The following is a 13,953-nucleotide window of genomic DNA, read 5'->3' as shown; positions in this document are numbered from 1 at the left end:
TATAATGTGTGTGTATAGAGAGAGAGCTAGATATAGATAAATAGAGTGATAGATATATAGATACATACAGATAGATCTGCTACTTGCGTATATAATGTTGTGTCCCGTCACCCCTCCAACGCCCCCGCACCCCCTCCAATCCCCTTCTATGCATTACCGGTGGTAGGGTCTCTCGCTCAAGCACTTCTCACCCGACCGGCTTAAGAGTAAAACAATTGTTTTCGAATAAGAACAGTGGCATTTATTTATTAAATTAAGCAGCCATTTATTTGTTTTCCTTCTGCCGTGATTTGTACGCGAACTTAAAAAGACTGGAGCTGCAGGAGTTTATTTCGTACACTTTCATTATTTATGCATATGTTTTTGTACAGCATGGAGGTGGGCGCCTCGGGCAAAAGTCACATTCTATCACTGTGGGAACCGAACCGCGAGGTTTAAATTTTTCCTCACCCAAAAACAGATGTCTTGTTAGTGGCCGTTATTGGCCTGAGAGTCCATTGCTGAAAGGGAATTTGATTACAAAAAAAAGTGTAATTGTTGCGGAATGTTTAAATACAGGAAAGTTAAAGTAAAGATAATGTAAAATGTTGTTTATTTCTCCGACTATCGGTTGCACTCCTTCAAGCGCCAGACTAAAGTCAACACAGTATAGGTGCACCATATAGATGCTACAACGGCGAATGCACATGTATTTCTTTGAAATGTTATATGTATTCCCTCCTGTTTCTTCGTTTTGAGCCGTGAAACTGCCCGTCCCTCGGTGAAGTCAGGCTCCATCCTATTTATTTTCTCACACTGGGCAGCACACTCAAGCTGGGTTACAACTAATGCGGTGACCTATTGGCGTCACTTGATCAAGTCGAAGCACATTGAGGTTGCTGTGCAGAACAACCACCGATTGGATAATCACAGACGAGCCTTTGAGCACAGGGTTGTGAACTGTAATTTTATGGAAGACGCCATTGGCTGAAAGGGCACACACTCAAACTCGCGAGCACACTCTCTCTCAGCAAAGACTCTGGTGTCTTCGCTGCCAAAAGAGCCTCCGAGCACCGTGTTAAACCAACATGAGTAATGAAAACACATGTTCCCAACACAGCCTCAGCAGATACCCCAACTCTCAATTACCCTCTGTAACGAACTGTTAAACTGCAATGTGTGTAAAATGTGGGTGCCTGTTTGCGCATTCGGTGTAATGTTTTGGGAAGCAGTAGGAAGGCGTTTATTGCCAATTCCTTGGAATAACTTGCCCTCTCGGACTCTCGCCACGAGGACTACTTTACCTCCTCCGTGTCGCCACAGAGGACCTGGAAACTCCTCACATGACAGCGGCTACCCACAATCACCTGTCACACACACACTTCACGGCAGTGTCCCGAACTGTGCGGTTTTCCACCAAGAAACAAACACAATTGCATTTTTTAAATAAAAAGTAGAAAAAGGTCTGAAAGCGGCCATTCCAACAACACCTTGTTTAAAATAGTCTGTTAATGAAGTCACATTTCTGAGTTGTGCTACAGAGCTACAACACAGCTGCGCAGCCGCCACTTATGGCAGGCAGCCAGCGTTCGTATTTTCTTCTTTCTTTATTGTCTGTATCTCCAACAATTTCCGTGACTGGTGCATGTGTCAAGTGGAAAGTAAGACATCTCCCGTATTCTCACTACAAAGCCCCTCTTTGGTGGGGATCGATGTTGGCTGGTGCGCAGACTCTGCCTCGAGCAGCCTTTTTCATCCGTCATAGGCTGGCTGTCTCGTGCACGCACGCTTCCCCCTCAGCTTCACTATCCTTTAAATGGGGTAGCTTGCATATCCACAGAATGTATTTTGCGTATGTGCCTCTTTTTACTGATGGTGTCTGCCCTCTCGTGTCCTCACACGCAGGTTCTGCCAGCAGTGTCCAGTCGCAGGTAAATGCTGGTGTTCAACGTTGATTAAGTAAAAGAAACCCATCTATTTCTTTAATTTTGGTATAATCGCGGCACCCGCGTTTTACTTTCAAAATGTTACAAGTAAAGCACGGGTGCCGCGATTATACCAAAAGTAAAGTAATAGAAGCAAACATCTATTTCTTTACTTTTGGTATTATCTCGGCACCCGCTCTTTACTTTTAACATTAAGAGTAAAGCGAGGGTGCTGCGATTTATACGAAAAGGAAAGAAAAACAAGCGCCTGACTTCCTGCTGGCATAAGGTTCCCTATCTTCTTTATGGGGCCATCTGGACCCATAAAGAAGATAAGAAACCTTTTACCACAAACGTAAGTCAAGGAAGCCAGTCTGAAAAGGACGGGGCGTAAAGAAAAAGAACGTCACTGGGACCTCTTCTCCAATGGCTGGCCACCGTTTAGAATGAACTGTGACGTCAGCCAATGGAAAAGAGGGGCAGGGCTTGACCTCTCTAGTGAAAATACCTCTATCTCATTAAATCTCGCCAGCGAGACTACATGTGCGCAGCCTACGCTAGCCGAGACCTAAAATGGAAGGCACAAACGCTTTTATAACGTCAAGTGATTTCAAGCTATGCCAGAGTAGGAACTCGGGAGCAGTTAAGTGGGTTTTTGGGGAAAAAGCGTGGAAATGGTGAACAGACTCAAGGTATATAGATAGTCACCAACCAGTACATCTGCCCTGCTTTAGTAAGCATTGCCTTTTCTTTAATGCTGATGTTGCTCCCATATGCCCCCAACCATTTTATGATCGACAGCTTTTGAAGTGCACTGAAGACGGAAGGGGGGGGGGTGAATATATTCAAAATTATATTTTCAGTTGTATTTTTTTCTTGTGGTAATAAATACATTAAGCTGGCCATGATTATTCTTCAGTTACGATACTGCAAGGAGTATAACTTAGTTTCCTAAAACATGCTTATTTATTACAAAGAATACCCCCTTGTCAAAAAATAGGATGGAGAGTGGGGGTAGTGGTGCATGCTCCAGATTTTGTAACATTTATCAAGGAAACAGCTGCAAGATGGCTCCACACAATGTTTTAGTGCTGTTGACTTGCATCAAGGCACTTGTCTTTTTGTCTGTGCGTTAAAAAGCCTTGGAGTGTCCATTAATGTTTACTAAGGCAAGCTTGTATTCCTAAATCGGACTGCATAACCAGGTGTGTAGCAATTCTATAGCTCTCCATACTTTGGCGGCACAGCATCCAGGACAATGTGCTGCATGGCTAAAAACTTATATAAGGTCCCAAAGGCGAGACCTATTGGCTATGCCAATGCTTGTTAATTAAATGTTTCAATTTCGAAGGGTGCCATCATTCCTACAGAGTCGTGTACAGCTCACTCTGAGAAAGCTAAAAGATGTTTGAAGTTTGGGCATCTTCGCAGAGCAGCATCACTGTACAGTCCAGTTGATGATTATATAGTTGAACGCTTTGTAGAGTGTTGAAGGGTAACATTCAGCTGCTCATGAGGAGTCAGTTGGTTTGGGAATTAGAAATGTTCCAAACCATATAATCTTAAAGATCAACCGAAGTTGCACCCAGTGGATTTTCTCCTTTTGAGGTTAAAAGGAAGGAAACACAAATCAAAATACAATCATGGCTGGTTCAGGGTGGTTAATTTGTCTGGAAAGAATGGAGGGGAGAAATAGATTAGCCCACATAATGGGTATAAACAGAATTATCAGAAACATTGTGTACAGTCTAAGATAATTGATATGTCAGTGGGTTTGCATTAATAAGTTGGGTAAAGTACCAAATGAACTATTGCTTTTTTTTTTTTGGGGGGGGGCATACGCCCCTGCAAGTTGTCCAGGGGCGTAAGAATGCTGTGAGGTTGGAGGATGGATAGAGCAGACATTTAAGTAGTGGCACTGTGAAATAAACATGTTGCAAGGGATCAATGAGGAGCTTGGATTTATATGTAGGATAAAGACTGAGGTTAAAAGTGGAGTCGAAGTTTGTTTGATTACTTACCCCTGTAGCGGTTCGTGATGAGGATTCGGTCTGCCAGTGCAGTGATGTTCCCAGTCTTGAAGTCTTCATCTCAAAAGGAAAAATTTGTGCCTGCTGATGAAAGGAATGTATCTACTGGTGGTTCTGAGGAATCGGATGAGCTTATGCGTGAGCATCTCAAACGAGAAGTCAAACATCTTAAGAGGTTTGAATTTTTGTTTGTGAAGTAAATCTAAATAGTGATTAGTGTCATCCGAATTGTGCTTGTGCCTTCTCTAGTATTCCTACTTATGTACATTGCTCTTAAGTGAAACATGCTATGAATTGCTTCTCATCTGATAAAGAACTGTAGTTGCTGGTTCCTTACCTCCAAATTATCCCCAGGTGTCAAATTGGATCTGGAAATGTTTTAAGTTCCTCTGCATGTTGCTATGGTCTGAGTTAGTGCCAGAATTGATGTATGCAGTGCCTACATAGGTGCCAGCCCAGCGTGCTAACATCAGTTTTTTTCTTTACACCTCAATCAGCACAGATTGGAGAGAGCTACCTCCCTCTTCATTCTTTGACTGACTTTTTTTCAACTTTTTTTTCAATTGTTTTCAAGACATTGTCTCCCAGTGTGTCTGGGTTATCCCCCCAAGAAACCAGGGGCTTAAGTCCTGTGGTTCCTGTCACATGTCTGACAAACCCCCATCTAGTTTGCCTTTGGTACTTGGAGCTAGACCACGACTAGAATTGTAAGGACTGTAGTGCCAGGAATCTCGGGGTGCCGAGGGAGCTCCACTTGAAACTCCTGGTCGCCTGACACTGGTTGGCTCCCACGCTCCAGTTCCTGGTTGCGAGGAAAGTCCCTTGCCCCTATGTTCCAGGCACTAGTCATCGTCCTCAAATATGTATGGTAATTCCCACAAAAAATCAAAAGTTGAAGTGCTCTTGGAGTTCACCGCACCTGTCTAAATCTTTGGACGAAGTGTGTGAATGATGTCACTTCAGGTCCCACTCCCACATGAAGCCTGCTTCTGGGTCTGCTCCGGGCCTCCCTGATTTTGCGGTAGCAGCCCCCCCTCAAACTCTGACTGTTTTTATGAAGCCATGTACCTCATTTTTGGGTGGGCTGACCCCCTCTGGAGCTCTTTCAAATCCCATGGGTTTGGCGAGTGCCTCCACTCGATTCCTGTCAGTGGGCCCACCTGTGGCACCATTCAGGCCCCTGGTTCTGGTGTTGGATCTGGTACTGCTCCGATCGTGAGACTGCAACCTTCCCCGGAGCCCATTCCAGCGATGTCATTCCTGGTGCGTTCTCTAATCACCTACAGATAAAGAATTCAAGAGGCTGGGTACCTGTGGCAGGTGTGTGTTTTCTTCTGCCATCAGTCACCACATACCTTTTGATGCTGATACACCTCACAGTTTGGGATTTGGTTTCATAAGTGTTGCCCATGGTCTTGGAGGCCTAAGCCATTCTGTCACAGGCTATTGCGGATGGCCGAGAGGCAGCCAAGTTCACCGTTCGTTGTGGACAGGATACGACCGACTCGCTAGGCTGAGCAATTGAATCATCTGTGGCAATCAGGCGCCACACCTGGTTGAGAGACTTGCTTTTCATGGGATGTCCAAGCATCCCTTGAGGACATGACCTTCAATGGAATTCATCTCTTAGAAGACCAAGCAAAACAGCCTGGAACATTTATAAGGCAGTAGAGCCACTGCTTAGTCCCTAGGCCTCTCTATAGCTCCACACCAACCATTCTGCCTTTCATGGGTACGGTAGGGCTACCAGCCCATTTCCTTCAGCCACCACAGCCAACAGACTCCTCGGTCCTTTCTTGGCAGTGGACGCAGTTCCCACAAGTGACAACCAGCCAGAGGTTGACCCCAGCTTGCACAGCCACCAAACAACTAATTTGCCCTAGTACTGTCACCCAGTTAGAAGCAGTATTCGCCATAATCTCTCACTAGCAGTCCATAACATCGGACAAGTGGTTACTTGAGCTCCTTCAGCTTGATCCCTTACCAGAAACCCTGCCTCCCATACCACTATTTTCAGACTGGTTGATGGAGGGCCACCTCTCCCTGCTATATCTTGGAATTTTCCAGATTTAGTAGGAGACACACCAGCAGATTCCAAACAGGATCATTAGAGTAGCTACTGGTATTTCCCCCATGCGCTCTTATAAGGACACCACACCATTTGTTGTTGTATAGTTACTTCAGAGGCGGATGTGGGCCCTTTTCAACCTGTCTCCCTAGGTGTTGCATACAACGTTAAGGAGAACCTGTCGCCAGATCGGCTTTTTTGCAGTTGCTGGATTAGCCCCCCCCTTCAAATCAGCGGTTGCCTGTTTCTGAAGGGACTATAGGATATGTTCCATACAAAACACTTCAACATACCCCAGTGGTGCGTGCATTCCGCGTTAACCAGCCTTGTGTTCGCCCTTGCTTAATTACACTTTTCGGTCATTAACCTTAAAACTGCTTTTACAACGGCCGGGAGGGGTTAGTGAGCTGCAAGCACTTTCCTCCTAACCCCCCCCCCCCCCCACCTCCTTTTTTAATTCCTCCGACAAATCGCTGCTGAGAACATGTCTCTTTCCTCTCAAAGATGGTGATAGCTTTTCATGTGGGCCAGACCATCTCCTTGCCTACCTTCTTTGCTTCCCCCTTTACTTTCAAAGAAGAGGAGACCCCCCACTGACTGGACCCAAAAAGAGTGTCTTTCTACATTGATCATGTCAGAGAGATCCAGTGGAATATCATTTTCATTGGGGCAAAGAAGGGGCTGTGCAGAAACTGACCCTCTCACAATGTATAGTGCCTTGCATTAAGATTAGCTACGTATTGACCTAGAATCAGCCCCCAGATGCCTTGCATGCTCATTCCACCAGAGCCATGGCTTCCACCTATGCATTATCATCCAGTGTCTCTGGCCTGGACATCTGTCAGGCTGCAACACAGGTGTCTCTGCACACATTTACCAAACACTATTCCCTGGACAGTCTGTGCCTTTGTACAGGCACTTTACCTGTTGAGTCCTACAGGGCTTCTGGTCAAATCTGTTTGCAGACCCACCTGCAGATAGACATTACTTGTTATGTATTCTAAGTTACGCAGTTTGCAGCCTCTATCAGATGAACAAGTTAGGTAAAGCCTTATTTGATAGAAACTCCCCTCCTAGCTGCAGATTCCTTACCGATCCTCCCCGCTTTGAGAACCAATTTCTTCATATAGGGTATCCCATGACTTGCTTTGTCTGCACACTGGTTCAGTAGAAACCTTTGTGGCTCTGCACTCCTGCAAGGAAAGGTCATATAAAGTAACTGTTGTCGGCACCTAGGGGTGGTGCCTATATAGTCACTGTGCGCGACACTTCCTAGCATTGCTGATGCAGAGCCTCATGACTCCACCTACCAGCGCAGAGAGTCACAGATCAAAAGGTTTCCAGAATCCATCTGACTCCTGGGGGTAATCATAAATTCAGGAGCCAGCAGCTAGATCATCTCTACCCAAATAGGGCGTTACCCAAGGCAAGTAATTTGTTAATTTAATAGTTGTAAGACTGAGAATGTGTAGTGTGTGTTAAGAATATTCATTCCTAATGTACAAGCATTTAAGAGTAGAATGTTAGGCAAAAATGATGAAATGTCCTCAATGATGAGGAAAGAGTAGAGGTTTGCGTACTGCTCAGTTGCTAGTAAGAGATGAAACAAATCGACTGATCGTGTCATTACTACAGATTCACTCAGCTTTTCTTCATTGTCTGGTGTGTGAGGCACTTCTCATTTTAGTTTTAGTTCTGCTGTTGTCTTGCACATTTTCCTTGACACAGACATCCCAGTTCTTGAATCACCCCCAGCTCTCAGCCATGATTGACGACCGAGATGAGGACACTTTGAGCTACATGACAAACTTGCAGGTAAGAAAGTCCCTCTTAAATCTCGAGATTAATGGGCCTGGGCTCTTTGAGTTTGTTGAATGTCAGTCTTCTCCCGTGGATGGTGTACGTATGGATGAGTCCAAGCTGGTTCTGGGGTCTGATACCCTCTTAGGATAGCATAACACCTGTCCGGCAGCGAAGGTGCTGGGCTCTGCCATCCTCTTACTGTAACATAGACCTTCTTCAGAGATAGATGGTGCTGGGGACACATCCTTCCAGTAACTTTGCATTCTCCAGGGACTCGGGCATGGTCTGATCATCTTACAATAGGCATCATAGCTAATGGGGTAGCCCTTAACGCCAATGCGGACCTGGGCACAATACGAGAGTAAACACAACGGTCCGTGACCAGTTTTCTAGAGATTCACCAATTGGGATTGTGTACAATAACTACAATCAAATTATATTGCCAAGATTTTTGATCTATATGTAATAAATACACTTTACATAGTACCACACAACTGAACAGCGCCAAAAAATTATGTCCTTAAATCACAGGTATTTATTTGCATAAATCAAACATTACTTTTTAAGAGGTTGCACGTGTTACAATAGGACAAGCCTTCTTGATCAAAACTCGTTCCGAGGACTGACATACCCTTAAAATAACAGATCCAGAGAACTGCCGGAGTATTACATCCGCTAAAACTAGCGTGGGTGTTTTAATCCGAGCTGGTGCTGTAGGCTGATATCCTCCAATAGTGGGGGCCTGCTTCTCTTGGCTATTAGATCTATCTGATGTCTTTTTGGGGTGGTAGTGCTGCTGGCAGTTGTAGGTTTTGCCAGGATCTGCTATTCTCTTAAGATGGTGTATGATAGATCTGAGCTGGAGCTAGTGGTGCAATCCGGGTTAATGCTATAAAGTGCAGCTTTGCTCTATTTGAAATCGCACCAGCAGATCAGTAAGTCAAAACAGCTTGTATGGCAATATTTATTGTAACAGAGTGAATGCACACCCATAGCTCTTTACCCCTACCTCTTGTTTCCCTCATCCTAGTCCTATTATTGAGCTCACTGCGGTCTGTGGTCTTCTGCACAGAACACAGGACCTTTGCTCTAATCCACCCTCCTGGCTTTCACAAGTTGCTCTCCTCAAGTGATTGCACTCGTTCGTGATTGCTGCTTGCAGAACTTATTGTTTTTTTGGTTTCAGGGAACACTTCATTTCCCCATCACTTCAATATCCCTAGCCATATTAGGGATCTGCTTCATTTGGTTTAAGGTGGTATGACTGACAAGGGAATGAAGCTGATCGGAGTTGTGATCTCCTATCCTCCGCAATTACAGCACATTAGGCACCCGCGCGAAGGATTTATAGCCCTTGGGATACATCGAAAACAGTAAGCAACTGGCCTTACCTGCTAGAGAGCCACCATCCTCTGAGGTGTGGAGTGGGCAGCCACCATCGTGGAGAGACGCAGTGCTGCCTAAGAGCAGACAGCCTGGCACTTGAGGAGTCTTAGCAGAGCCTGGGATTTTATCAGGGAGCATGAATGCTTGGGAGCACCCTGTAGTAAGACTCTGGGTGAACACAGAGAAGAGTTTCAAGTTGATTGTGGCATTCATTCTGCCACATACCATGTGCTGCTGTTAATAAGCTAAATGTGGAAGTGCGAAAGAGGGTGCCAGTTCAGTTCGCTACAGAACATAGGGTACATATTGCTACAATTGTCGGGTGGACACTGTGTAGATAGACTAATTGGTGTGAATGGACCATTTAGGCCTGCATTATGCTGACCGTAGAACCTTGAATACTCGTGGAGAGGGGGGGGACAGAAAAACACAAGTTAAATATATTTAAAGGACCCTCAGCCGCCAATTAGATCAGTGGCTTGCTTCCTTCTCCTGCCCTCATCCATGATATCGAATGTACCAGGATGGGCTTAAAGCTTCTTTTTTTTTTTTTTTCTTTTTTTTTTTAGCAGCGATGCACTTGGTTGATATTTTATGATGGATCTGTTAAGTGCATGCGGGTAAACCAGATACTAAGTACATGTTTATTTCCTACTAGAAACCTTTTTGAAAATATAGGAAAGTACCCCTTTTCACATGATTCCCCCACACACGCTTTTTGCCTGGTAACTCATGCAACTTTGAAAGTGTACTAGTTTCCTGCGAAAGTCCCCAGTACCAGTTTTCTTTCTCTAAACTGTGCCATTGCTCTACCATTGGTACCTCTTTAGGATCCCTGTAAGTCTCTGTTACGTAGTGCCTTGGAACCAAAGGGCTGCAGCTCGAGTTGTGACACCCTAAGGGGTCCCTCACCAAGCTCATGCAAACTGCCATTGCATCCTGCATGTCTTGGTGCAGAGAAAAATGAAATGTTGCCATGGCGCACACCCCTGTGTGCCGTGCTTGGAAAACACTGCATGTGGTATAGGTAAGTCACCCGTACAGCAGGTCCTACGGTTTGGTGCACTATACCCATGTGTGGGCATATCTGTGGGAATGGATATGACTGTGTGCTCTGTTCACCCTTGGATACCACTAGTAAACAAGAAAGCGGAACAGAGTACATGGACTGGTTACTCGTCGTTACGAGTTTCCAGCTACCTGATGGCTTCACCATACCCCATCGTCTTTGGTACCAAACAGCTCATCTTGCTAAACCCACATGATGCCAGTGCTGGATCTGTTAATTACTCCAAGAGGGCACCTTAGATGTACCCCCTAAAAACTTACGGATCCCTAGTGTGTTCACTGACTGGTCTGTCAGCAGCCTACACAGGTTTGACCCCCTCACCTTCAGGTGTCTTCGCTCTTGGAGATCAGGCACTGCATTCGAGGACTGGAAGCTTCAGAGGCCCTTCCTCCTTTGCTAGATAGTGGAGATTCCCACTCCCCTGTTCTGACTACATTCTTTGGTGGCAAGACAGGCCGGAAAATTATTGAGATTAGGAGTACCCACTGTAGGTAGCTGGGTTTCTGTTGCAGTAACACCCCCCCCCCCCCAACTTTTTGCCAGACTGATGCACTTTGACTTGATGTGCCCTGGGTCCCTGCCAATCAGATTCCCAGGGCCTGTGTGCTTTCCCAAAAACAGTACCTTGTACCCCCAATTGGCTGTAATGGTGTTTACATAATGTATTTTACTTACCAATGCTATTTCCTTTCTGTAGTCCCTTTTTAGGTCTTGACTATTATATCCCACAGGGATAAATAAGCAAGATTTTAGTAAGCGTTTTAAAAAGTCTACCAAACTACTGCGGATCGCATACAGTTAATGTGAGCTATGCGCGTGCACGCCAGCCACATAACACACCACCATTTGTCTGTACCTCAGCATCAAACTGCAAAGGCTGCCGCTCCCCCTCCAACGGGCACATCGAGCACTACGATTTGTCTGTGCCTCGGCTTCAGACTTCAAAAGCTGCCGCTCTCTCCCCCTTCCCCCACGCCACAGCAATGCCGAGAGCTTGTTTGCTTGTTGCCTAGACCTGACATGGATGTATACCCAGGAAATAAAATGTGTTTCTAGTTGTCCATTTCAGTTCAGATCGGAAATGGTTAAATAGGCTATTTCCCTACTACGGGTACGGAGGTTACGCCGCCAGGCTTATTACATTTGGCAGAAGTGATCGTGAATGTTGGTGGCGTAACAGAGCCACTTTCATTATCTTGTTTGCTACAGTTGGAAGTTGGGTTGTCTATACGAATGATCATTGTGTCTAACAGGATTGCAGAAGCAATTTCGCTTTGAACTGAAATGGACAACTAGAAACACATTGTATTTCCTGGGTATACATCCATGTCATTGCCTTAATCTCTGGACAAATCTGGGTCTGGAGTCTTGAACTGATTGGCTTTATACATATATGGAGGTGACATATCGCCATAGAACAAATTTTCAATCTTGGCTTTGACTACGTATATGGACTTTTCGAAATATTGATTATTCTGTACTCTTGTACTGACTTGGATTTGAGTAAACCGGAGCCTTCCATCTACAGGCTGTATAATACATGGACAGCAACTGTGCTTAAATACCGTTCTGAATTGGACTTGATTAGGCGCCATCTAATCCGATTGCCTATCGCTTGGAATCCTATTTGGTCTACTCATTATACTATACTATCCGCCCTGACGAAGATCCTATAACAGTAACGAAACGCGTTGGCTGTTCTATCTTTAAAATAATAAGAATAAAAGAATATTGACAAAGTTTACATTTGGCTCTTCTATGACTGCATCCCTGGTGCTGCCTCCACGCTTCTTGAAGTTTTCTCTGGATTTCCAGTGGGACCCAACCCCTGCAGGTCTCGGAGGCCTTATGCACAGGATTTAATATATATGGGACTCTAAGATTGAGGTGAAACACACACGATGATGGACTGAATGTTGCACAATGGCAAAACATTCACCCCCAGTCACAGATCTGGGTTTAATCCATCGTTATTTTGCTCACCAAGCCACCCAGTTCAAACATGGCCATATGCAAATCGGTCTTGACCCTGTGCCTCATGGGGAACAGTCCAGCCTGAACTGCCAAGCCATGTCTTTCCTGGACCGGAATCAAGCATCCTAGGACCGGTTTCTGGCTATCGGCCGTCTTCAGCCAGGATAGCTTGACTCCAGAGGCTTAGTGAGCAAGGGACCCACGTCTGGGCCTACCCTTCCCACATAGGGTGAACAGCAGAACACACAAGATGATGGATGGAATGTTGCACTATGGCAAAACATTCACCCCCAGATCTGCGTTTAATCCATCGTTATTTTGCTCACCAAGCCACCCCAGTTCAGACATGGCCATATGCAAATCAGTCTTGACCCTGTGCCTCGTGGGACCAGTCCAGCCTGAACTGCCAAGCCATTTCTTTCCTGGACCGGAATCAAGCATCCTAGGACCGGTTTCTGGCTATCAGCCGTCTTCAGCCAGGATGCTTAGGGCCATGTCTGAACTGGAGTGGCAGTGGGCTAAAGAACGGTGATGGATTAAACCCAGATCTGTTGACTGGGTGTGAGTGTTTGATTGGTCCAGATGCTCTGTCCATCACCACCCCCTTTTGTACCTTTAAGACTGAGATGCTCAACTTGTAGTCGGCTGTGGGAGCGATAGTATCTTTTCATATATGATCTTCGATTGTCTCATGTTATCACACCACTGCAACAAAAAAATACTGTACAATGCAATGTCTCGAATTTCTAAAAGTTTGAGCTATTGGCGTTGCAAATAACACAAAGCTAATGGCTCAAACTTTCAGTAATGCTAGATCTATTGCATTGCAAATGTTCGTTTTTTTTGTTGGCCTGCCTCTGTTCTTAAGTGTTCTGTTTACTTCCTGCAAGGGGGTTTGCCCTTCAGTGCCATGCTGTTTCAGTTTTGCTGCTACTTAATCCCCCAGCCACTCTCACCTCACAACAGTTTAAAAAAAATTTTTGGCAGTATTATATAGCGTGAACTCAACCCTGAAGGTATCAGGGCGCTTTACATTGCCACCAGTTGCATTACAGGTGGACACATTCAATTTTCAGGCGATGGAGATTGAAATCTGGTTGCCCAACTTCAAGGTCCGCCTCAATAGCCCTTAACCCACATTCAACCAATGCTCCATCCTCTCCTCCTTTTTTTATGGTCCCTCCACGTGCCTGTCTGTGTTCATAATTTTTTTTTTAAGGCACATTTTTACCGACACGGAGACTTTAGTCCGGTTCCCCAGTCCCGAAGTCGGCAGCTCCGGAGGTTATGCAACAGCCTCTCACCTGTTGGGCATAGGCATCAGTGAGTTTGGCTACAAGTTTCGTCTTATTTTTTTTCCCTGCTTGATTTTTACGCTAGGAAGTAACTTTTGAATAGCGTATTTTCCAGCTCAAACAAACATAGCTCACCATAAAAGCAACTCATAAATAAAGGCCTATTGGACAAAACGTTTTTGTAGCAATTTTATCAGCGCTTCTTGTGACGTGGATCATAGGTGATTTGCTGTCACTTTCATGCATTTCTCTATCATTGCAGGACATGCAACACTCAGTGGCCATGGCTAACAGTGCTTAAAATTATGGAACACCAGTGTTTATTAAACATGGCGCCTTGATGATATATTTTTTTTTTAACGATTCATCCAGTCATGTTAATCATGGCATTTAAATATTGTTGTAAAGGAATATTGAAGACCTG

At 45.1% G+C, this 13,953-nt stretch overlaps 1 protein-coding gene across 1 annotated transcript in view; it reads left to right on the top strand.

Moving 5' to 3' along the window:
• The window catches only part of LOC147684282 (testis-specific Y-encoded-like protein 4), a 184,704-nt gene that overhangs the window by 10,220 nt on the left and 160,531 nt on the right, over positions 1-13,953 (top strand). The window contains exon 2 of the mRNA XM_086940149.1: positions 7,740-7,817. Within this exon, the coding sequence (XP_086796275.1) occupies positions 7,740-7,817 (78 nt within the window). The remainder of the gene's footprint in view (positions 1-7,739; positions 7,818-13,953) is intronic.

This window comes from Lissotriton vulgaris, chromosome 10 (genome assembly GCF_964263255.1).
Source record: "Lissotriton vulgaris chromosome 10, aLisVul1.2, whole genome shotgun sequence".
In the NCBI taxonomy this organism is placed as follows: domain Eukaryota; kingdom Metazoa; phylum Chordata; class Amphibia; order Caudata; family Salamandridae; genus Lissotriton; species Lissotriton vulgaris.
This window is presented reverse-complemented; position numbering and strand designations above follow the sequence as displayed.